At 41.8% G+C, this 26,135-nt stretch overlaps 2 protein-coding genes across 4 annotated transcripts; one reads left to right on the top strand and one right to left on the bottom strand.

Annotated features, from left to right (window-relative positions):
* The first annotated feature begins 175 nt into the window (after window positions 1-175).
* On the top strand, window positions 176-11,294 carry LOC118782145 (zinc finger protein 821). Of its 3 annotated transcripts, XM_036535420.1 has the most exons (7): window positions 176-290; window positions 551-651; window positions 7,892-8,023; window positions 8,167-8,288; window positions 9,068-9,166; window positions 10,106-10,272; window positions 10,500-11,294. In XM_036535420.1, the coding sequence occupies exons 2-7, from the start codon at window positions 612-614 to the stop codon at window positions 11,269-11,271; spliced, it is 1,332 nt and encodes a 443-aa protein (XP_036391313.1). In that variant the 5' UTR covers window positions 176-290; window positions 551-611; the 3' UTR covers window positions 11,272-11,294. The 3 variants fall into 3 exon arrangements, with proteins under 3 accessions (XP_036391313.1, XP_036391314.1, XP_036391311.1); XM_036535421.1 differs by lacking the exon at window positions 551-651 and having other exon boundaries at window positions 176-312; XM_036535418.1 differs by lacking the exon at window positions 176-290 and having other exon boundaries at window positions 353-651.
* Window positions 11,295-18,273: 6,979 nt separating this feature from the next.
* atxn1l (ataxin 1-like) lies at window positions 18,274-25,940 on the bottom strand. Its single transcript, XM_036535785.1, is given in 4 exon segments — window positions 18,274-20,574; window positions 20,576-21,322; window positions 23,147-24,200; window positions 25,812-25,940. Coding segments are annotated over 4 exon segments (2,427 nt in total). The 5' UTR covers window positions 25,820-25,940; the 3' UTR covers window positions 18,274-19,956.
* Window positions 25,941-26,135: the final 195 nt, after the last annotated feature.

Below are 26,135 nucleotides of genomic sequence, written 5' to 3' on the forward strand. Positions count from 1 at the left end.
CAGCCATAAAAGTACTTTACTCTTTTCACACAGCGCCACAATTTACCCTCCAATGAATTGTTGTACATCCCACAATTCCTTTCGACCTATGTTTTGGGAGAACCAGCCATCTATGTGTTTTGTGTGTGTCGGTGGTGTCGGCGATGCACCTCTGCAGTGCTCTGGCAGAGCGACAGCGACTCAGATTCGGGGCCACTCGGGGCTGCTCGGGTGAAGAACATCTCAGCCCGGGGCTGGATATTATCTCAATCAAAACGATATTGTGTATAGATTGACTGGGTTTATCACGTGTATGTGCCTGTCATCAACCGAGTATGTAGTTCATTTTTATTTATTGAACGTGTCTCTTTTCATTTAGCTAGCTAGCTAAATAACCCGGTCTGTTCATAAATGTAGCTAGCTAGCTGATCGTGCTCTCTGCCATGTAGACCGTTTTGGTCACCGGGTATTGTTATTTTGTTGCTACACTATTTTTCATACTCTACTTCCAAAGGGGAGTTTTTGTAAACATATATAGCTAGCTAGCTAACGTTGGCTATATATTGCTCAGGGAAATCTTCAAATCTGTCGGGGCTAGGAGGAGATTCGAGTTTTTTCCTGTCGGGGATAATATGTCCAGGCGAAAACAGACCAACCCCTTCAAAGTTAATTGTAGGTATCTAAGGTATTGTAAATGTTTCTTTTAACCAATTCAATGTATAAATGATCTGGTAATATATTCCCTGAAGATACGATTTCCATCACTTCTAGACAGGCAGTTTAGCTAGCTAGCTAGCATTTCTGCTGGCACCGTGGCCAGCTTTGGTCATGTTGGATGTTGTAACGTTACTGTAAATTGCATTAACTTAACATCTGGTTGCAACTTGACGTCCAACATTAGCAACATATGACGATAAAACGATATGCAGGCGAGAAATCTTGTCTTTGCCATCTTTGTAGCTAATGATAGCTATTTCTAGGCTGCTGGTTGCTTTTGTGGAAATAATGTATTGTCCACACATTGATGCCAAGTTATGATTTTAAGTGCACTCACCTATTAACGTCATACTGCTAACTAAAAATAAAATATTACGCTTTGAAACGTTTCACTTGCTAGCTAATTAAAGATCGTTTTCTTTGTACTGTAGCTATACGTACAGTTTTGATGTTTTCATTATAAAGGATTATTTAGCTAGCTAGCTACCTATGTCCTTATTCGGGAATATCGCTCTAATACTTATGCAAACCTTAGTGTCAAACTAAGGTTTGTCTGTCGTGGAGACCGAAATATAGCTGCATTTTTTAACTGTTTGTACGGACCAGAATCGAAAAGGCTACGTTTTAAGAGTACTCTCATAAGGGTTGTTAGATATTATGCAGTATACTGCAGGGTATATTGCTACTTATTGGTGAATCAGTGATCTGCAGTTGTTCTTTTTTTTTTTTTTTTTTTTTTTTTTGAAGATTACGTTAAATCAGATGTATCGGAAGGAGGGGTAACGGGTCAATGAGGAAACCTTGTCAGGGTCAATGTAAAGTGTAAAGGCGTAAGTGAAGGCATTGTTGGCGAGAAATTGTTGCCAGCATGGAAGAAATCAACACCATCTTTACCACAACAACAAAGTACCATTGATAATTCTTCCCATCTTTCTAGCCATGAGTAATTATATCGGCGTTGAAAATCAAGCTATACATTGCTGGTCATTTTTGATTATGGTTGACGTGGTGCTCCAAGGGAAGGTTAGGTCAAGGTGGAGGTGTGCCCAAAGGTCAAGTAGGTTTTATCAGGCTAGGTCAAGGCTGGGTGTAATTAATGGTGAAATTGTCAAACAATGCAGCTATGCAACCAGGAAGATGGACCAAGCCAGGTGATTAAGTGCCAGGGAGCCATTCACGACAGCAAGAACCAAGTGGAAAATGCCGTGGGCTATAATGGAATAGTAGTATAATGGGGCTCCCAAAACCAAAGTTCACCTAGAATAATTAGCGATTTTCACTTTGTGTGTACATGTCAAGGTTTGGGTTGGGAACCACACAAGAGCCCTTTAATAAGGCTGATGCTATATGGAAGACTAAATAGTTTTTTTTTTCTTTCAGAGGTAATGAGTCAGGCACAGGTTTTCGTTATCTCAGTGTTTATATTTCATATTCAGGCTAAATGTGTTTGAACTGTGATGAAAACCTGGAACTTGCTTGTCCAAACTGTCATCCCCATTTTTTATATGCTGGTAAACTGGATGAGTAATGGTCTTTTGGAACTCAAGTTCTATCCATTAAATGGTACAACTCTCAGTACACTGGTGCATATTGAGCATGCATTCAACTTTTGATTCTGACTATGACAATACTGATGGATGCTCTCTTGCTATGAAACTGAGACCCATAAGAAAAGGAATAATCTTGCACTGCTTGACATTGCCTGTCCTGTCCTTGCCATAATTAAAAAAAACAAACTGAGCATTAATATGCTATACCAGTATCAAAGTAGGAAGATGACAGTTTGGAGTTGTTATGCTTATTATTTTTAGGCTATCCAACATAGCCAAATACATAGACATTTACTGCGTAACTGTCGTCTGTAATTTTCCTATCAGATGTCAAACAAAATAGTATAGTGTAATGACCAAATGACACAATCATTGTCAGGATTAAAATAGTACATTGAAGAAAGCATTGCTTTACAAGTTCTTTCACAGATGCTCAGGACAGCTAAACAGAATGGGAAAAAGGACTACAAGCAAAATGATGACGCACTGAGTAATCTTGGAAAAGCTGAATTTTGTTAGCAGTTGATTGGGGGGTGTTTATGTGCTGTGTGATTTCAGCATGATTCTTTGGGATTTGCTTCCAAGTTTCAGTCTACAGGTGCAGGGAAATATGTTGAAAGACAGAGTGCATGGTTATGTTTTGAAAATGTCATTTTTGTGTATTTCTGGAATAGGGGTATTGAAAAGGACACTGTTGGTTTCACCATTGGTTTCATCACATTGGGATGACACAACGCATCATGTGGATGAATTGTCTGAGGAGTGTGTCAGTTTGATATCACATGTCTAAGGGCACAGCAGAGCTGCCTTAGTCATCTGCAGCATACTCAGAAAAGCTCATTTTAATAAGCTTCTAAATAGCAGAAATCTGACCCTCCCTGCTTATGTCACTGGCTTGTCTAAATTCTTACGTATCCCTTCTCATCTAGTCTGTTCATATAAGCAGTCTTCATGTAAGCAAACACAAGTCAACCCAAGTGGACTACACACAATAATCTTAAGTTTTGCATTTACCCTAGGTGTTCATTTTCTAAATATAGCATGTTTAAAGTGGCTCTGAAATGCATACTGTCCCTGATGACAGTGCACCTCTGATCTGTTACTTAGAAGACAAAAATGAAAATGAATGCTCAGAAAGTGGTCCACCCAGTTACATACGCATGGAGAGTAAATGATAACATGCTGTGTAATTAGTGATCCTTGTCTGGTTTGAGGCTTATATGTTGACCTCAATTTTCTAAACATCCTCTTCCCACAGCATTATAAGTTCTGCAAGAGAAGTGCAAGTTACTGTTCTCTTAAAGGGGAACTACACCAAAATACCACGACGTGCAAAATACCGTAGATTGTGTTATTCATATCTCCTTTTATGTCCTGATACAAATCTGGTCATTTTAAATGAAAGCATAGTCTCATGGTTCATTACATGAAAATAAAAGCTGCATTTTTAGTGACTTGCTTATGTGGACATCACCTGTTCTTGAGGCAAGAAGAAGGCCTTTGAATAGGAAAGTCACCTAGGTTAGCAGTATAGTGATAGTTTTTGTTGTCCTTTCAGAATGGAAATAAAAAAGCCCCACACCAAAGCTCTAAAACTTAAGTTTGCCCGTGGCAGCTGGTTTAGAATAACAGCTGTTCTTGCATAGTGCATCCATACTGGAATTGTGTCATCCAAGCAATATCAGGGAAAGTGCATAGGTCAATCTGTGATTATTGACAGATTTCCACCTGTCTGTGACATGAACTGCCTAGTGATGTGACAAAAATCTAAACATGCTGAATGGTTTCATATAGCATTTTCTTCTTTTAGAGGAGTTGATGCATAGACTGCATCTGACAGTTGCCCATATTAGTGTTCTTCAGTGACATTTCTGTTGTCTAGCTAGCTACTTGTGTGCACAATCACGATTAAAGAGCTAGCGAACTAACCACTTAATGTCTCATAGTGGTAGCTATTGCTATTGATATTTGCTAACTCACTAGTCAACTTATATTTCAAACAGGATCAAAAAGGGTAAAATATGTATTACTCACTTTTTAGACACACTAATGTAGATTGTAGTTACTGAGTCAAGCTACATCCTAGGCTTATCTAGTCTACAAGACAGATACTTTTGCTCAATAGATATTGTTATTACTTGATGGTCTAAAGCAGTCAAAAATGCCTTATGAATGAAATTATTAACATCAGTAAGTTTGCGAGTAAGCTATACGGATACTCTGGCTACTGTGGTGTAGCTAGCTACCATGAGTGTTAAGATTGGATGCCTAGTTTTTATTAACATGGAAAGCTAGTATTTATATGGAGTCTGCATCTTAATTCACCTCCTCCCCAGTGTCATCTTATTGGTCAGAGTTTTGTTAAAATGATTGCACAGGAGTTTGCTACCTACCCAGCTGTGTTACTGTAGCTGTATTTTAAGCTATGTGTGATAACATAATACACCTTTCTTTCACCTCTGTCAGCAGATGAATCCAGACCATTCTTGTAATTCAGTTAATTGATTTTATTGATCCAAACTGAATTTTTGTAGTGCAGGATGTAAAACCTCTAAGGCATTTGCAAACATTTGGAGGTTGTGGTTGCAGTGAAGTTACACAGTACCCAGCACTTGATTAGTAATACACAGGGTAAGATTGGGAATGCTTCATTTCACTGAATGTGAAAGAGGAACATTCTTAATCTTACCCAAGTTTCTGTTCAAGAATTAACAAGTGTGCATTGTCTTTAACACAGATGTTCACCTAGTCTGAAACTTAAAAAGTTTGTTTTACATGATGAAGGTTTTGCTAGATTTGTCTTCACATATTAAAGTAAAACAAGAACTATTGGTTTCTATCCCTCAGGGTTAGGAAACTGAAATACTGTTCCTGTTTTGAACTACAACATAATTGTGATGACAGCAGCTCAGCTGTGATCATCTCAGCTTTGATCCTTACCTTTGACAAGTGATGCAGTGTTATGCACTGGGACATCCAATCTCCAATCTATACATTTCTCTGCAATATTGCAAGTGTCTTACCAACATGGCGTGAGTATGTCCCACATTACCATGAAAATTTGTTTGGACACCAATGTGGAGGTTTGCTATAAATGTTATTTTGGACCTCTTACACTATAATTTGTTCTGTTGAAGCACAGCAGCTTCAGGAATGCATTTTCTGCTTTAATAGTGCAATGTTATTTACTGTGATTTGGCACAGATAATCTGTTTGTTGCACTTACACTCTTGTGAACATCTCTTCAAAAGAATACTGGCATGTAGTATGCTCACCGCTTACATTCCTATATTTTCCAGCTATCCAGTAATCTCAGCTGAGTTACAAACTCAAATGTGTGCTTAGCACAATAAATCCAGCACCAATGCATACAGCAGTTTTGTGCTTTCCTACTGTGAACTAAATATTGTTTTACTTAAAAAAACATGCACATTTCCTGTGTTTTTTTTTTTTTTTTTTTTGCTTTTGTATTGTAAAATCATGGCAACCTATTTCTGTAATTTATACAACAGGTATTATGCATTGTGTAAAGTCTGTCGAGTATGCCATACCAGCAATAGCTTTTATAACTGTACAACACACCTAACCATACCAGCTTATGTTCACTTCTGCTGTGGCCTGACAAGCAAATTCAGGTATGACCTACATTTGCTTGTGTATCTTTCAAAAATTTTCATTCATGTGGTATGGATGGAAAAGGCTGGACACTACTTGAGAGTAATTATGTGGTGACAAAGTGTAAACATGAAAGATAAATGTGATGCTATACTTAAAAACACAGATGCCATTTCTTTGTCATGCTATGTTGTGCAATGGATGGATGACCCCAGCAGACAAGGGTCCCTCTAAAAACATAAATTGCTAATTGTTTCTGGAGTGACCTGCATTCAGCCACACCTGAAACTGGCTGTAAATGGAAATTATATTTTTGGCCTTTAGCATGGCCAGTTTGATGTGCAACTGGATACACGCAAGTGGAAACAAGGCACAAGTGTTTGAGTTGAGTTTTGGTATATACTCTGTGTTTTGTTTTGCCCCTCTCCCCCCTCTCATTTGTCTCTTGCCTGATGAGACTGTCTCTTTGTCTGCATTCAGTCAGACACTGCGTCACCTTCTGCCTACAGACACACAGACTCACAGAGACAACATCTGAGTGACAGAGAAAGGGGGGAGGGAATGAGACAGACGTACAGACAGTGTGCAGAGTGCAGCAGTAGGGGGATGGGCAGTTTTCACATCACTGGCTGTGTACTGTTGAGCCAGGCTGTCACAGCAGTTCATAGTTCAGCACTCAGAAGTATTCCTCTATTAGAAATGCCTGTGGTGCTGTGAGAAATACATTGAAACATTTTCTTTTTAATTTGCTTTACCCCTGTCAAATTTTACAAAAGGAATGTGACCTTTGTGAAAACGGTGAGAAAAAGGCTAATTAAAGACTACTCCTCTGCGTCTCCCACTGCACTTGTAACAATACTGTACCTCCTTGCTTTGGGGCTCCTTGGGATTATTAATGAAGGTTGTAATCCACTCTGCCAGCGCACGGTGACTAAAGTCGGTATTCCCCTGCCATGGGCAGAGAACAGAACACTTGATGGAAGCTTAATGAGGAGCAAGAGGTTGGGCACATGATGGTGTGATCTCAGCTGCAGTCTACATTTAAGCAGTACTTCTGAAGTGAATGGACATGATGTGGTTTGTCTGAAACAAAGTGTCAGGACTTGGAGGGATTGATGCTGGAGCTGCCCCTTGCCTGCACACAGCAGTAGTCTGGGAAGAGCCAAGGGAGCTGCACATTTGTATGGGCCAGTATGTGGTTTTAGAGAACTATATAGAGGGAACGGTGGAGGGAGAACAGTGAAAAATGAATATAGTCCCAAGGATTCTATCATGCAGGATAGCAAAGTGTAGTAGGGAGGGAGGACTGTGAGGGTAATACGGAGGGCTGCAGGGAGGGATGTATATGGGGGATGAGGAGGTTGGCAGCAACGGAGTGTAGGGAAGAGAAGACAGATGTATGAGGAGAGAGCTAGGCAGGTCTATGTGGGTGGTTCATGGGGAGAGAGAGGGGCCTGTTGGCTCTCTGGCTTGCAGGCAGTTATCCAAGAATACTTCAGAGAAAACTGCATGCCAGTCGGTAGTGTCTGTATATCTGTGGTGTGCAACTTCCTCGGAAGAGGGACCTGGTGGGTGTGTGAGTGCATATGTGTTAAGTCACTGTGTGTTGATACATCGTAAGGTGTGTGTGAGTAAATGCAGCTAATCTTTATTTATGCGTGTTGGCACCGAAAGTGTTATTGTGCTTTAGTTTGCGTGTATGGGCTCATTCTGTCATATTTTGACATTCTGAGTGTTACTGCTGAGCCAGCAGTCTGTGCTATATAATATGCATGCAAGTGTGGTGCAGTAAACAACGTTGCAGCAGCCCAGCAGTAATGCTCTGTGCAAAATTCACAGTTGTCTCTGCATCCTTCAAAGTGTACTATACAAATCTAAAGCTGATCTTAGTACTTGTAAAAAGTTGCTTGTCTCCTTGAATTTTTGTGGCAGATCAGCACAAGCTAAATGCTAAGTTCTGAAAGTACTACTTGCCTATGTGTGCAGTCATTGCCGTGCTTCTTTTTGACTGTCTCTTCCCCTGTCCACAGGGCCTTTCCCGTCTGCAGAGCTGGTTGGCCCTAAGCACACTATGGAAATGGAAGGCAAGGAGGACTTCAATGAAGACAGTGAGTGCCACAGCAACAATTCCCAAGAGGGAGAAGAGCAGGATAGTGTGACAGGTAAGGTGAGGGTGGGTGGGCATTGAGGCCTGGCAAATGGCCCTGTATGTGGGAAATGGGAAAGCTGAGCCAGGGTCCATACTCACCTTTTTCCAGTTGACCCTTGTTGTGTGACTGAGCAACAAATTGGTTTTCCTCTGTAGAAGACAGTGACAGCTACCTGGACAACCCTGGCGATGACTCTTCTTCTAACACATCAGCTGACGACAACATGACGGGTACCAAGAGCAGCCAGTGCTTGCTCCCAGAGGGGGAGGTGAAGGAGGTGAGTAAAAGGGCCAGGGACCCTTCTGTGTGCCTGCATGGGGGCCTGTTGGAAAACAGCCAGGAGATGTTGTGTGTTCTCACATCCTTCATGTACGTGTTATCTCAGACCTTACTTTGCGCTCTTGTCATTCCCAAAGTCGTCTTGGTGAGCTCTGATTAGGAATGCATTGTTCTATATCTGAGAGTCACCTGGTCTCTGCAGTTTGTGGGAAGGTTTTCAGATCACACCATCAGTGCTGTTCTGTCTACCTCCTTGCTGCCATCTCCAGACTCTCAGCAGAAGAAACTGTCTGATGACAGAGCTACAGAACAGATAACAAAAGCAGAGCAATGAAGGAAGAAAGTAAATTGAACTGTTTCTGAGAACATTTATGAATTCTTTAAATCTGTGCAAAACAACTATCAAGAAAACAATGAATATATCTTTAATTATTTTGGTGATTTACAGTTCTCTGGGGGAGCAGTGTAGTGCATCATTATGATGACTCATGAGTGCCTGCTGAGATAGTTTTGAGCTTGCCACAGTACTGAACACCTTCAATGAACAGCTCGGGATCCTTTGCCATTTCTAATCACTGTTCAGTACATTTGTGGAGAGACAGGACAGAAGTGGTATTGACAGGATACAAGTACAGAGATCTCTGTCAGTGTACCAGCACTGAAGCCTTAATGTTGTGTGAGCAAACATATTGGTCTGCTTAGCCACATGAACTTTCCCACTCTGTCTTTGTGACTGTAGTTGTCAGCTGTATAAGGTGAATGTGTTGTGTTCTGCAGGAGAGTGAGGAGTGGGGAGACCTGGGAAATAGCTACCTGTGTCCACTCTGTACCCTGGAGTTCAGCAGCCCTGAGCAGCTCATAGCTCATGTCTATCAGGTGAGGGCCCTGTCAAGTCCAGCAATGCAGAGGGTTGGGGAGTGGTTACTGAGCTACTCGTCCACACTGTCTGCACGCAACTACACATTAAATATTACTGAAAGCAGGAGAATTGAATTGGGCACTTCTTTTCCGTTTTTTTTTCAGTATCAACATTCAAGCCTGATCTGCACAGTTAATCACCATGTACATACAGCTTATGAAAAGATTATAAAGATCATAAATTAATGTCATTTACTTTTTCCTCTTTTATATCCTGCCGTGCTTTACTACTGTTTATTGATAGTGACAGATTGTTGCCAGAGGGTTATAATTTTAGTGTATCATTACTAACAGCTAATAATCACAGTGTTGTTCTATGCAAGGTGATGAGTGCACTTATCCATCACATAATGTTGCAGACATCATAATGTTTAGACATCACCACCACTTGTGTTAATTGAGTCAATCTGGCTAGAACTTAAGTGAAAGCAAAAAAGAAACTTACCAGCTCTCAGCTGCCAGGTCAGTTGGTCGTGACATTATTTGTTAGTGAGCTATTTCAGAGCAAGCACACAACAGTATTGTTGGGAGTGTAGACCATTGCTTCAGAGTAGATCTCTGTGGTATTAAGTGTTCACAATTGTGCTTATAATGCCCATATATGTTTGTTTGCGTTTTATTTTTGGTACCATACCATTACATTTTGCATTGTGCACTGTGCTAGAGGATGCTGTTTGGTTAATTTTTTACTCCTCATCATTACATATTTTTATGTTAGTGTGATTGTGGAACCCCCAACCCCCCCCCCCCCCATTTCCCTGTACTTTTTGTAAATAAACACCTTCCCTTTACCAAAATTATCTTCTGTGCCTACCTACCACTTCCATTGGTTGAGACTCCCAATACTCATGACAGCCTACCTTTCTGACTCTTCCTTCCACTCTCTTGGATGGGCAGCATACGGCGATGGTGGGCAGCAGTAAGAGCTACGTGTGCCCAGTGTGTGGGCGTGCTCTCAGCTCGCCTGGCTCTCTTGGGCGCCACCTTCTCATCCACTCAGAGGACCGTCTCTCCAACTGTGCTGTATGCGGGGCACGCTTCACCGACACCAACAACTTCAACAGGTCGGTCCCACCCTGCAGTCCACTGAAGGAAAACATGTTTCACAAAGGCTCATACGTTGAGGTTAACCTCAATATAGAGAATGATCCTTGGGTTTTGGCCTTATGAAGATAGGATTGTAAAAGAACAAAGAGACTGGAATTTATGGTTGTATGGATGGCAGATTGGAGATTTAGCATAGTGGTGAAACCTATTAAATGTAACCCATCCTTTTGTGTTTAACATGCAGGGAGAAGCTTCGAGAGTTCCTCAACACTGGCAGCATGGAGACCAGCAGCAGCGACGAGACATTCTCCATGACTCAGGCCCTCTGCGGCACCCCCATGCCGAATACCAGCCCAAGCACTGCGCTTCCCTCCCTGTCTGACAGTCTCTTATCTTCTGCCCCCTCCCTCCCATCCCTCCCTGACAGCCTCAGCCCCTCCAGCACAGGCCTACCCCCACTCCCTGACATCCTCAACCCAATGCCTGTATATCCAGCCGGAGTGCTGCTGGTGTGTAACAGCTGTGTGGCATACCAGCAGCTGGTGGAGGCGCAGACACCCTCCATGAGGAAGTGGGCCGTCCGTCGGAAGAATGAGCCGATGGAGGCACGGATGCAGCGGTTAGAGCGCGAACGCACAGCCAAGAAGACCAAACGGGCGTGTGAGACAGCAGAGGAGCGCGAGCTCCGGCGTCTGCGGGATCGCGAGGCCAAGCGGCTGCAGCGCATGCAGGAGACGGAGGAGCAGCGGGCGCGGCGGCTACAGCGTGACCGGGAAGCCATGCGGCTGAAACGGGCCAACGAGACACCTGAGAAGAGGCAGGCGCGGCTTGTCCGAGAGCGGGAGGCTAAGCGCCTCAAGCGCCGGCTGGAGAAGATTGACCCCTCCCTGCGGACGCAGATCGAGCACGATCCCGCTGCCATGGCCGCTCTCACCGCTGACATGAGCCTCTTCCAGTTCCCCTGCCCCATGCCCTGCCCCTCGCTGGACAACAGCCTCTTCATGAAGCTACCCTAGTGGGACCTATTGTCATCCTACACCACATCCTCTGCCTCAGCACTCACTATGAATCAGGTTGCAGAGGTCTTTACACTTGACCAGTAGAATTACTGATTTACATTTCGCCTGTTGTCAGTCATGTTCACACAGAGAACCATTCCTTGTTGGTCTAAGCTCTGACAGCTGCTTGACTGTAAACTCTGTCCAACTTAACCATGTAAGACTCTTAACTGTTGTGAACAACAAACAAAATCCACTTGAAACACGAAACAAAAACAGGGTAAAGACCTTTTCCTCTATGACATCTGATGTTAAGAAGCATGTTTTGAAGACATTGTGTGGTTCTTTCTACAAAATTCACAAAATTACTGACCCAACACTCCCTACAATGAACAGTAACTCACTTCCATAGTGGGAGAAATGGTTTGCACATGGACTTACATCGATGGGAGAGGGAAATGCAGCCACTCTCCACACCATCCCTGCTGACTGAACTAAGTAGTTTACTGGAGATTGCTGTCTATGCTGCCAATGTGGGCCACTGGCTAGCTCATATCCACTGAATCTTCTACCTCGCATTGGGCCCTGGCAGGAACCCTTTCTGCTCCATGGCCTCATTTTGGATGCTCTCATGCCCCAGTGGACTCATAGGACATTGACTGTTTTGGCATACACACACTATCTACTAATGTGGCTGTATCACTCCCACTTCCCAAACTCCCTACTCACCCACCCCTGGATTCCTATACCAAGAGTAGAGAGGACCCACTCTTGTGCTGCAGATGGTATTTTGAAAATTTACTCTGAAGAGGGGAAAAGCGTAAATGCAATTACATGTACTTAAAACAATCAGTACTGTAAAAGAGGAAAAGCTAATAACTGAAACAGGAAATTTGAATGTTTTCAGTTTTTAGTCTTTGGACTGGGGGTTGAGGAAGAACACTTCAGCCAAAATTCTTTCAACACCATAAGCTACTCATAACAACCAACCTGGTCCATTCCTTCTTTTCCTCACACCTAGGGACTCAATACTGCCTTTACCGGTCACATTGACCCTTCTGAATCCAGTTTGCACATTGCGTACCCACTGCATACAGCCTCCAGCTCTGCCAAGTTGTTGAAAAGGATAAGAGAAATCCATCACTGTGGCATTCATCACATTACAGAGGAGGCCCATTAAATGCAATTTACTCTGCTGCTGTTACTATTTATTACCTCTGTAAGGTCAGTGGGGGCCAACACTTAATTGAAGAATGCTGTCTTGGAGGATGGCATTGCCTTTATCACTGGAAAGAGTTTTTTTTGTTCTTGTTAGATGATTTTCCCATGTCACTTTATTAAAAAAATGATTGAGGCCTGTGTTAATTTGCAATCATGACTAACATGGTTGACTATATGCTCTTAGCTTGACATATGTCAGCTAATGACAACATCTTTAGATATCCCTTTAATTGGTAACACATTTTAGTTCCTGCACCTATAGCACTACCTTCAATACCTTTTAAAAAAAACCTTATTGAATAAGGTTTTTTTGATAAATTGGCTTGAATGAAGGTTAAATGGAGTGTGGCAAATAAGACTCAAACACTGTTCAATCCATTCCAACAGGCAAGCCAACCTGAAAAATGCACATTTTTAAAGTGAAGGTGACACTCTTTTATTTCAATTTTCTTTAATGCTGATACCTCGGATTGGTTCAAACCGATATGCAACAGGAGTTTTGTTCCAACCCATTGAAAATCAACTTTTTAACTATGCAGACTGAGAGAAAGATGTTGAAACAATTAAAACTAATTGTAATTGTAATTGTGAACTCTTGCAATGCAGGATCTTTGTTCCCTTAATTCTGCACCCTGGTGAAAGAATAGCTCTGAAATTTCTTGCTAAAATGTTATTCATACCAAAGGTGCAGTTTTGATTGAGTCTGTCACCTTACGTCTCGTTGGCTCCTGATTATATCTCATCAAACTGTTCCTTTTCCTGATGTGATTCTAGTGCTGATTGAGCATTGAAATGTAATGGAGACAACACACCTCTGATTTAAAAAAAGCTTGCAGCAAGCACTGTCACAGTTCTGGAAACCTACCAGTACATTTCCAGACTGTTTTGGTTGCCTTTTTAATATGCTTTTTTTATTTTCTGCATAGAACTTGCATTTTTAAGGATACTTCAGTTCTCTTTGGTGTACAGAGCACTGCACATTTCAAGTCTGTTTGAAATTACCATCACAAGGGTTCTGAATTGAATGCATTGGAAAAAATGTAGACTTCCCAGTTTGTTGAAGTTTGTTAAGTGGCTGTCAGAAGCATTGCCTTGCATAACTGTCTGGTTTAGGTTGACACTGCATGTCGTAAACTGCATTTGTTCTAGAATTGTTACTAGTGTTCTGCTGTTATATGCCTGCCTGCTTTTGTTCTTATTATTCAAAAAGGGGATCTTTCAATATTGCTGAAATTCTGCCCTTTTGTTACTTTGCCAGGATACATTCTGACTATTCATGTTTACAAAAATAAGTGGCCAATACAAAAGGAGGGAAAAAAGTAAAAAGAACACTATTCATGGTAGTTCTGTTACGCTGTGTTGTGAATAGTCCCATGTGGGAAACCATTCTGTTACTGGATAAACAGACTTATAGATTTAAATGAAGGCAAGAATAGAATGTGAGAATAAACATTAATACTTTTGAGATTTGATCGATTGTACAGTGCTAGCCTCCTGGTCTCTACTTTGCCCTACACGTGAGTTCATGACTAAAACCTATTTGCAAGTAACATCCAGGTTGAAATTCACTGCTTCTGTATTCCACAAAGGACTCCAGTTTGCAGGGCAGTAAGTCAGGCATTTGTAAGACTCAAATGCTTACACATTGTCCAAATCATCAGGCAGCTGTGACAACAACTAAACAAATGTAGCCTCCAGCTGATGGGAGAGAGGGCAGGCATGGTGAGTAGTTTGGCACAGTGTAGTGAGTGGTATAAAAGACCATATCTTATTTTTAATTTGACAGAACAGTCAGGTTCATCTCTTCCCAGGCTGTGTGAAGTCTCTAAGGACTACAGCAACACTGAGGCCTAATTCACAGCTAATTAATCCTGACTAATTCGGCTGCATATACCAAGATCCATAAAAAGTGCAGAGAATTGTGTGAATATTGCAGAATACTGTCACTCATCTCTTTTGATTCCTTCAATTATGTTTCTACCTTGAATCACATTGGGAATTAATGTTGTGAATATTTTTACCAAGTCAAAGCTGCTATCTAAACCAAACACATCCATTTATTTTTATTTTTTGTTTCAAAATCAATGAAAAAGTATACTGCGACAATCACCAAGGTGTGTGTATATTACATTTATATATAAACAGAAAGAATTACAAATATACAGTACAAACCTACTTTATTCAAATATTACAAATAAAACAAACTTTAATGCTTTTTGAAAGTTCAGGTAGGTGTCGGGTATTCTAGGAAAAGGGAGCACTTTGGGTTGACAACTCTAAGGCTTCTTATAAGAATTAATAGATATTGGTACAGCCATGAGTTATTAAAACTTATTACAGATAGTTTGTTTTTACAACCTGAATTATACTTTAGGATTCAATATTACATATACGTCATTGCATATATTTTGTAAGTTTATGCGTAAAAGATACAGTTTCTTTTAAATTTGTCACATCACATAAAAGCAGTGTCACACAGTGCCAAAAGTACAAGTCTAATCTGATTATACATATGAAAAAATTTAAATTTAAACATTCTCTTTCCTTATTTCCACACCATCAACCTTTAGCTGCCCTATCACCCCATTAAATCTTCACACAGAATCCTCCATTGGAGATATGTAACTGAACCAAAGCAGTTTGTTTCCACAAGATGTGAGAGCTGTGAGGATACAAAGACCGCACAAGCATGCCTTTTGATACGAGGGTAAAGAATCACTTTTTCGTTCTCTGTCCTACACACAAAATAATACATCGGTCATCATGCTTACAGTTAAAATGGTATGTAAAAAAAAAACTTCCTCCAGAAATGGAAATTTTAATTTAAAACAAATTTACTATTTATACTCAGGTCTTTTCTCTCTCAATCATTAATACAGTGCCAGCACTCTGCCAACCCAAAAGTACAACCTTATCTGCCATCTCAAGCACTGTGCAAATGGACTACAACACAATCTCCACTGAAACAATGTGTTCAACCTACAGGGGTATTACTGCTCTCTGTATTCAGACAGACTTCTCCCCAATTTACTTTTTAGTATATCATTAAGAAAATACAGTAAGAAAACAACTTTGGTTTCACCAGTGAGTATAAGCATATACCATGTGTGATCCCTGTATGACCAGGTTTCCACATTTTCATTTCCAAAATACCATTATACAATATAAAATGTAGCAGCACAGCTTATGTTCACAAGGTGTCCACCACCACCCACTAAATCTTGTGGAAACAAAAGCATTGAGGCTGATCACAACCCAGCCCACCTTCCCCAACAGATATAATCAGTCAGTCTGCTGTATAAAATGCTACTTCTTACACACAATAAAAAAAAAACAATAGTAAAAAGGAGTCATTGCTTCAAAGTGAAATTTACAGACCTCTGGAAATTTACTAAGAAAAAAAGAACAAAACAAAAAAAATGCCTATCATTCCATCCCCAGACTGTATGTAGCTGTTCTTAAGGCATTATTGACATGTGATAATATAAAAACAACATCCTACACACACATGCAAGCACACAACTGCTGGTTGATTGTTTTCATAGTATATAAAGCAAACACAAACTCCAATTAAACATTAGGTTGTTTTATATCACTACTACAGGTCTAGGGAAAGTAAGTGCAACAGACAATATGTTTCTGAAAAACAACGATAAATACAGAAATAAACCAGTGAGGTTTCATCAAAGTGCAGCTCCTGCGTTCACCCCTCAGACACCCCGACACTCTTGAGTGAGACTGGGTGAGGATTATAATATTCTGAGTCCTGCCCTGCCAGTATGTCGGTGTCTCATGCAGTTGTGCACAGAAGTAATGTCTGTAGCTAACCAGAAACCTCTTTAAAGGGGCAACATAATAAAGAGTAGATAGTTCAAACAAAGCTCCTGAGTCCATAAGATAACTACCTGGCACTATGGAGGGAACACCTCTCGCCAGTGGCTGAATGCTTGTGACACAAGTGAGAGGGTCTCTGCCAATCAGACAGCAGTGGTTAATATGATAAAGATATGTGGTTGCCTCTTGTGACACTGTACCATGGAGGAAACCACCTACTTTAGCAACTTTGCAGTGTTCCTTGACATTCCTGGGCTATAATTCTCTTGATGACACATGACACCTGAAACATTTCTTTCTGTCCTTCCACTGACTGGAAGTACTGCATGTGGAACATGTTAAAATAAGAAGGGTAGTACAAAAACAAGAACCATTCTCCACTATGTCAAGAATGGCTTAGAAAGTACCGTCAGCACCAGTTACTGGTTCTTGACACACACGACATTATGCAGGGGTTGGCCATTTCAAATGAAGTAACTTTTTTAGTATTCTGTGAGACAATTTTCGTTGAAGTTTTAAAGTCAGCACTTTCTCTGACTAAAGGTTTGATTCCTTTCTGATAAATAAGAAGAAACATGAATTCCATCAACGTCAGCCAAGCCAGCTTTACACTTCTCCTTTATAATCTCACCTGCCACCAATCCCCCTTTACAAGCTCACAAAAAGAAACGCACCATCCAAATATTCTACCTGAGAACTCTCACCAGCCAAGAAATGCACTAAAGAAACGAAAAGAAAGGCAAATCTAAGATAATCACTGCCAAAATCCCTCTAACTTTAACAGGGATTTGCATCAGTATCGCATCAAACACAGTGAGAGAAAAAGTAAGATGAACATTCATTTGATGCAGGCAGTGAGAAAAAGATGGCAATGTAACAAGGTAATCAGACAACTTGACATTCAAGTAAACCCACTCAGAGGATGTGTCACAATGTGGGGTATACTTCACAAAATATCACCACCACAGTCCCTTAAGTGTGGGAATGAATGACTGATGATTCACTACAGGAAATTACTGTACAATGACTGCATCACATAACTTTGAACATTTAAGTAAATCCCTAATAGCAATTATACATGGCTAAGAAAGTGGTGGCTACTTCAGATCTTAGTGCAAAGCACATGCCAAAGAGAGAGACATTTAGTAAAGACATACAGCTTACTGAAAAAATATTCTAATGCAACATCAGAACATAAGAAAACCTCTCTACTTCTAATGTTTACCATCCATTGTGGTTAATACAGAGAGAGTGTTAACACTTTGCTGTGGGATTTCTCAGGCTATCAAAATGATCTTTTCTGGTAAAACAGAGGCTTTACCAGAGAATGAAGTAATTAGGGCACCACCTCATCAAAAAACTGTAAGCCACTGACAGTGCAAACATGTTTTGGCTGTACTCATGGCACAACACCACACTGAGAAGTAAAAAGGAAGTTCACACATAACTGACTGAGTAATACATAAAACAAGAGTCACTAATTATGCCCAGTTCAGGTCCATAACCAACTACTTCTATGCTTGCCCACCATATTTATCCAGCTGTCTGCTGAAAGTGAGGCCTAGGTTAGCAGCCTCACTGTTGGCTGGAACCCTGTTAGATTTGATTGTACATGTAACATGTATACATATTATATAATAGTATGTATACATACCATATATTATTCATACAGGTGCAAGTATTACACACATAAAACAAAAAAGCAAATGCTACCTTTTATGACATATTGTTCTTTCTCATAAAAAAGGTATTTGGTGACTAAGCGCAGAAGTGCGAAAAGATAAAAAATTGCATGTAGCTAACACTATTCCATGTGCACTGGGACAATGCTAGACAGGACAAAGCACAGGTAAAGCCTTCAGAATAAAGAGGAATGTGAACTCAGACTTATACTAATATTAATAGAAATGTGCAGGAATGCGATTTTTATACCAATTAATTGCACTTCTTTTTAATTTAGCCTGTTTAAAGTCTTCAGGAATAAAATGTCAGTGAAAATGAAGGAAATGCAGCATTTCTCTTTGTAAACATTGTAGCAAAAATTCAGTGTGAGCCAACTGTAACGTTCAGTATGTGCAGCATAAGACTCCACTGACAGATCACTGACGCAGACAGAAAACATCCTTATATTGTTCTCTATAAAATAAATCGAATGAGGAAAAAAAAAGAGTATACAATGATTACTCTTAATCTGGGGGGAAATTCATTTTGGAGTACAGATCTCTGGGATGCCATCAGAGGGGCCAGTTTGCCTTTACCCTTTAACCAGGGAAACCCCCTGCAAGTGAAGTCCAGCTCTTCAAAGGAAAAATGTCAGCTGCATATTTTGATTACAAAAACCTTACACAACCTTTAAAACAACTGAACAGTAGAGTGAGGACAACAGGTAGCTGCTGTCCATGTATAAATAATACTAAAAACTTAAACTAAAGCTTAGTAAATCTTGCCCAGCCAAGGATAGCAAGGATAACTATTCCTTTGATAATTATATTTGAGTGTACAACAATTTATCACTGGTGTTCTTCTCCTCACAAGTTCTGACCACAAAACGATTAAAACATTGCAGTCGATGGGTTTCCAAAGAGTACTTGGATCTTTGAAGGAATGAATTCCCCCAAAGACAGGCTTTGTGTCTTTAATATTTTAACATAGGCAGCAGGTGTTGCCAACACCCACATCTTACTTGATTCATAAGCTTGGTTTGAAGAGGAATGACATTAGTGGAGGCCTAATTCTGAGTCCAAGACATGGACACAAATACAATTAACAGTCAAGAGTCAAACTGAGGAATGTTCCTTTCAAGGGACAATGAGGTATTGGAGGTTCTGTTTCCATTTACATTGCATGGGCGCTTTGTGAACTTTGTGTACATACAGCAGTTACTTTGTATAGGGTAACAAGGCTCTCACAGAACACAAAAAGATTTTGTCAACACAGAAGGCTGTTGCACAAACATACAGAATATAATCAGTGGAGAGGTGGAGGGGGGTTAGTCTGCAGATTGACTGGTTAAAAGATTTTTGTGAAGAAACCATTATATACTGAAAGCCTTCTGTCACCAAGAATTATGTCACCAGGAATTCCTTCATATTTAATCCAGCACATAAAGAGGTGTAGTGATTTGATCACTACACCAGATGCAGTGTCTGACTGACTTTTCTTTCATAGCATTCTTTGCAGTCGTGAGTTTATACATGTGATTTTGGTCAAAGAAAACAGATAAAAAAGCAAAAAAATCTGACATGATTGGATCCCACCAGCTGGATGAATCATTTTGCTTTGGTAAACATTATATCCACTCTTCAACCATCCAAAAAGTGGTCAAGCAAAGACCTACAACTGAGATCTGAACAGTCATTTGGCCCAGCGTTCTCCTTAACAAGGCATTGCCAAAATGGACACCACACATAGAGAGCACACCATTGCTGGTTATATCATGTGGTGATAGCACTGCATGGAAACTGAACCTGTCCAAATAAGACCAGCCTGCCCTGGACTGACAGGCTTCTGCAGGCCTTGATCTCAAACCACATTATTAATACAGAGGGCCTGTAATCTGTGTGGGTGTGCAAAATGTCAAAGCTACTGCCTTAGCCTGTCATTTTATGTTCATTTAATGCATTCAGTCTTCCTGTGTTGCTGCAACTGCTACTTTCCTGCATTAGAGCGCCCCTCGATGGACACCTTGACCTCTTGAGGGATGAAGAAAGGGCGTGAGGAGCTGGAGGAGATGACAGAGACCACCTCCTCATCCTTAGTCCCATGTCTTTGTAAGCCAGGGACTGACCAGTGTCTCTGAGTAGCACTTATCAATGAAGACACTCCCCTCACTCCTTCCCCTGAGCAGGGGGTACCCTCTGTGTGCAAATAGTGACCGCTCAGGGTCCTTGTGCGCTCTGCTGAAGTCCTGTCCGGCTTGGAGAATGTGTCCCCAAGGTTTCTGCCCCTTACCTGCATAGGCTCCTCCTCCTCCACCACCTGCTCCCTCTCCTGATGTGTCCTTTCCACTCTACAGTGGGGTTGTGACCTCAGATACTGCGGCCCTGGTGGCCCAACAGGCTGGGAGGGCACACTAGTGGCAGTGCTGGTTTTGGTGGGCGTTCTGGATGGTACAGGTTGCTGCTGCTGCTGTTGGTTCTGCTGCTGTTGTTGTAATGTAATTGACACACAGACATCACCCACCTGCAAGAGGTGGCAAGGCAGCCCATAGAGCTGGGCTGTTCTATCAGGGCTGCAAGAGGACCAGCCTTGTCCAAAAACAAAAAAAAGGATGTTCGGGTGGCACATCTATGGTCACCTTGCTCTGCTGTTCCCCGACAGTGAAATGAAGAGCCACAAGTCCTGGCCTCTGTTGGCTCTCATGGACTTCCACCACCATGCTGGAGTCAATCTTCAGACCCCCACTCACCTCAGCACTTTTTACAAAGTCCTGGGTCTGTAAATCTTCTACCCGTTTCAGTTCCCCTGTGGCAAGCTGGATGATGGCTCCCTTCATGAAATGCGAGGGGTTTGAAGCAATGGAGGGAGGTGCTGGGGTTGTGACCATGCCTGGGACAGGGGTGAGCTGTGACTGCTGCTCCTGAGCAGCCAGGTCCACTGCAGCCCTTTCTGGGAGGCACGTTTTTGCTGGGGGATCAGAAGCTGTTGACAATGTCACTGTCGTGGCTATTGCTGCAGTGACCACATCATTGGATTGGCCTGTGTAATGCTGTTGCTGACTGTAGTCCATGGGGATGAGGACTGGCTGCCCATTAGCTAATATCACAGCATGGTGCACTGGCTGCCCTAGCTGCTGCTGCTGATGGGATGTTGCTCTGGGGACAGCAGTCTCAGCAGTGAGCGCATCATCGTACACAGTCTGGTCATGTCCCGACACGTCCTCCCCACTAGCTGCTGATGAGGTCACCCAACTTCGCTGGGAACTCTGAGACAAGTTCAGGGGGCCAACACATGCCTCTTTGTGACTCCCAGTCTGACCCTGGACAGAGGTTAGATGCCCAACCACTTGCTGAACCTGGAGGATAAATGCAGACAGAGCACAAGTTAGCCACCTGTAATTTTTCTTTAATATTTGAAAAAATTCCAATTTTACAAATGGTTTTGACACAAAATAATGGCCAAATGATTCATAGCCAACTTATAATTCATTCCATTTTGCTTGCTAAAACATCAAAGATGGCAATTTTATGGTTTGTGTCAGTGGCCTACGTGCTGAGGAAAAAAAAAAAAGTTATACACCCACCCAATAACTTCTACATGATGCTGTACTTATGTTACATATGTACTTATGTCCCAAGTGATTAATCAAAAAATAATACCACCACTGTTTATGAACCAGTTTTCATATTCTCACTAGAGTTTAGAACTTAAAATCTGCAGCCTATGGTAGGTCAAAGTGATAAAGCGCAAAGACTACTTTGCAACAGTACATTGTAGCTCAGACATCTCATAGGACTTTGGTAGCCTACTACAACAATGTTAAAACTGTGGTTTATAAATGTGGCTCTTCTGCTCATAATGAAATGAAATTAACCAACAAAAACGTTCCTAGTGGAGTTTATCATATTTCTTTCTTAGTACTGAACACTTAAAATGTATTATTTTTATTAAGTTAACACGCTTAGAAGTTTCACTGCAGCCTTATATAAAGACTATAACATTTACGATTTAATGTCCCCTTTCCAACTTTTTGGAAAAGGTTATTGCACAAATTTAACTGGTGTATAGACTATCATATCCAACAGTCCCCTGCCTAAATATTTTTGTGAAGAAGCAGAGAACCTCAAAACCATTTACAGGTGTTACACTGCTTGGGCAACAAAATTTTAATGACCATCTTGGTTGATGTCCAGACATGAATTTAGAAGAACTAGATCTAGATAGTGTAGTAGTGATTTTCTGATTGGCTTTATATTATAAATAAATTATACATGTTAGTAATTTTAAAAAGAAGTAAAGAACTGCATTATGAATCCAATGAATCTTACAGGATCAGTATGTATCAACATGCAGTTTTTATAAAAAAATAAGTAAAGTAGCTAATAGTTTAAATTTTCAAATTTCTTTCAATTAGGTCATCATTAAAATTCTAGCAAAGGCTGGGATTCATGGAAATTAAATTAGAATGCATAAATGTTAAAATGTTTCTCCTTATTCAGTGAGAAGACAAAACTAACAGGAACAAAAGAGCTCTGCTAGCTGACAATCCCCTGGTCCCCTTGACCACAGTCTGGTTTCCGCTCAGCTCTGGGTGCGACAAGTCAGACAGCAATCTCTGCTTCTTTCCAGCACTGTCAGTGTAAGTCTGGATTGCCAAATCAACACACACAGCATAGTTAATAAGGAAGGAAGTGAAATGGTACAGGGAAATGGAGCAACTTCAGCTGTGCCACTACATGGGCAAAGCAAAAGGAAGTCCTTCAAACTACTTTCAACAATATTCTACAGCCACATCTGTCATTTTAGGAAGCAATAAAAACTGCAAATTCCACTGGACTACTCACCCATAATTCCTAAAACATTACTATCTACCTAAACACTTCAGTCCTGGTACAGAAAAACTGCTGTCTTAGCAAGTGTCTCAGCATCTCAAATGATATATATTATAAGGCACTCATTCTGTAACATATGGCTCCCATAATGCACACACAACAGGGATTCACACAACATTAACTCCCATCTCATATTCCGTTATTCCTTTATAAAAAAATTCCACTAATTATTGAATATTGAGTCAAAGATATGAAACTACTGGATGCTAAACTATGAGGACAATGATTCCTTTCAGAAACTGAGCATGTAGCAGTTTAAGATTCACTGCAGACACAATGCTGCTTACCTCCAGGTCTGTGTCTGGTGTGCTGCGGTGTGCTGGCGAACCCCTCTCCTCATGTCTTTGGGCTGCAGGGGATCTATCCTGCAGGTGGTCTCCCGTGGTGGAGTTGGGTACCACATGTGGTGGCCGTGTGCCCCTAGAAGAGTAGTCAGAGTCCTGCAGCAGCTCCCTCTCTCCCTGTTGTTCCTCCTCTCCATTCACCTCCTTATCTTGCTCCTGCTGGGCATTATGAGAGTCTCTGTATGACAATGCTGCAGGGGCCTCCCTGGACCCCAGGTGGTAGAACACTGGCACTCCCCTGGGGCTCACCTCACTGGCAGGCAGCCCTCCCACAATGCCCACGTGCTGCTGTGCTGCCTGTTCTGGGGACAGGACCAGTGGGACACTGCCTGCTGTGGCAACTTTGGTGAAGGTATGAGCTGAGGTCGAAGGCTGAGAGGGAGAAGAGACAACGCCCTCCTGAAGGACTGATGGATAGGGAATCAGGTGCGAGACGTGGTGGGGCTGTGGCACTGCTGACTGAGGAGGAATCAGTGAACTGGGAACAAAGCCTGGGGGGACGGCATAAGGGACTGCATATGGTGAACTGACAAACTGCAGAGAGGAGTGGGGGATCTGGGCATATCCTAGAGGGGAGTAGGGAAAGAGTGGGGAGGGGACAGTGTAAGCTGGAGAGATGTGGCTCAACACTGGGTGAAGGCTGGTAGGTGAATAGGTGATGGAGGGGAGGGCTACTTTATAGAGCATGCTATACTGGTCAACTGGTAAACCAACGCCATCAGTATTTTCCACACTGTACTGCAGCCCAGGCTGAATCCGCATCCACTCCCCAGACGCATTCCCTCCTCCCTGGATTTCACCACCTGTGGAGCCTGAGCCATGGCTGGAGGTCCCTTTATCTCCTCCACTTCCTCCTGCACCTGCACCTCCGCCACCCCCTGCACCACTACTGCTGCTGCTGACTGGCAGATCCCGCTTCTTGGGTGGCAGGCACTCCTGATTGCGCTCATGGGTAGGCTTCATGGTGGTCCTAGATGGCAGGGGGCAGGCTGTCTCACTGCAATGGGCAGGGAGCAAAGTCTGTCAGTAGGATAGTTACCAGACCTAGCTCAAAGAACCACCTGCTGAATGGACCTGCTTCACCTGGAGAGAGAGGGGTGTGTGTGTGTGTGTGTGTGTGTGTGTGGGGGGGGGGGGGGGGGGGGGCAGGCACTGTGACTCCCACCTGATTGGAGTTCATACACAACATCAACAAAAACATTGCAAAGGCAGAAATGACTCAATATTCAGAGAAACATTATAACATAGTGTTGTCCTCTGTTGCAACCTGTTGTAATGTTCATATTACAACACATACACCTATATGCTGGAACACTATACATTTATTTAGTTTAACCTAACCCAGACCAAAAAAATTGCTGAGTGTGTTGGAGCAAAATATGGCTATAACACTATACCTTATTTAAGTTCCTACCCAGTCTGCATGATAGAGCAATCTAACTATGGCAGTTATGTCTCTAAACCTATTGGATGACCTGCGCACTCTGTGTTACAGGACTGTGGACTGTGGTACGCAGAGAAGAGTAACTTAATCGCTTTCAGATGATTCCAACCTCCAGGCCCTTTTTCCTGAGCAAATTACATTGTCTTGTCTCATGATGTAGCCATGATTCCACTTCGGCTAACTGAATTAGCAGAAATACAAATGTGCAGTAATCAGAGGAGCAGGATAACTGAGTGGGAGTCTTGTGGTCTCACCACAGTAAATTATGAGGACTGTATCAGAGAGCCTCAACCAGAACTCCCAAAGATGAGGCTAAAATCGTACAAAGCGTCCTTTTTATTGCCACAGTATTACCGACCAATACCGATTTTTAAAGTTTCCCCATTTTGCTAAACGGCCCGCGAATCATGTAGCAATGAAGTTAATCTACATACCTTCACGCGTGCACTAGCCCAGAGTAGAGCAAAGACAGCAGTCTAGGGTTCCCGATAACCACTGATGCTACACCACAACTGATATGCATCTACGTCTTGTACAAATCTGCGTCTTATACAAATTCTCAAATAAAACCATGTCTCTTGATTTTCGTGAGTAATACGCACGAAGATTTCACTGAATAAAACCAATGTGGTTTCCAAAATATAAAAATGCTTAATATAAAAGACATATGTCACACACTGTGGTTTTCTCTCCCTGCATCTGAACCAGCCATTCTTTAAACGAACCCAGGCAGAGTAGAGACCGTCACACCCAGTTAGCTAGATTAGCTACTTGGAAAAATCTGAGTCATTACCAGACGTATATTCGAAGTAAAGAACGCGCATTTGTCACATCAAAAATTCCAAGTTGACTAGTTGGCAGTTAGATATACAGATAACGCTGATTACAGACAGGGACTCCTTGCTAGACTTTCACAAGCCATTGTTTCTGTTATCTGATTAAACCTATTGGCTTGAATCATTCTAAGCAATGTTTTCTGACAGATCACATCAACGCTGTGAAACGTAATAACAGGGAGGCCCGTCAGAGAAAGAACGAATGGTTAATTTGCTAGCGATGCTGCTAGCTCGCTGGTTTGCTTCGCAGACCATCATCACTTGATTCCTTTGGGTAGCTACATAATTAGGTACCTGTATTGTTAGCATTGAGATTATTTTCACTTACCTCTCCATGGCATTTTGCAGCTGTATCCAGTGGTTTGTGCAGTTTGTGTGTTTGGTAGCTGGATAATATTTTTATCGAATCACATCTTATAAATCCTGCCCATTTCACAACTCAGCAGGTAAACGCCAGCGGCGCTGCAATATGACGTCGCCTGGGACGTACTCGGCTTCCTGTATGACTTCACATTTAGGGCTCAAAGCAGATGCTGTCCGTAAGTGCTGATCTAGGACCAGATTCCTCAACCACAGTTCAGTCTTTCACCATTATAAACTAAACAGAAAACTGCTTCTAGATCAGCACTTACGGGTAACTTCTGCCCAGAGC

Source organism: Megalops cyprinoides, chromosome 8 (assembly GCF_013368585.1).
Source record: "Megalops cyprinoides isolate fMegCyp1 chromosome 8, fMegCyp1.pri, whole genome shotgun sequence".
NCBI lineage: Eukaryota > Metazoa > Chordata > Actinopteri > Elopiformes > Megalopidae > Megalops > Megalops cyprinoides.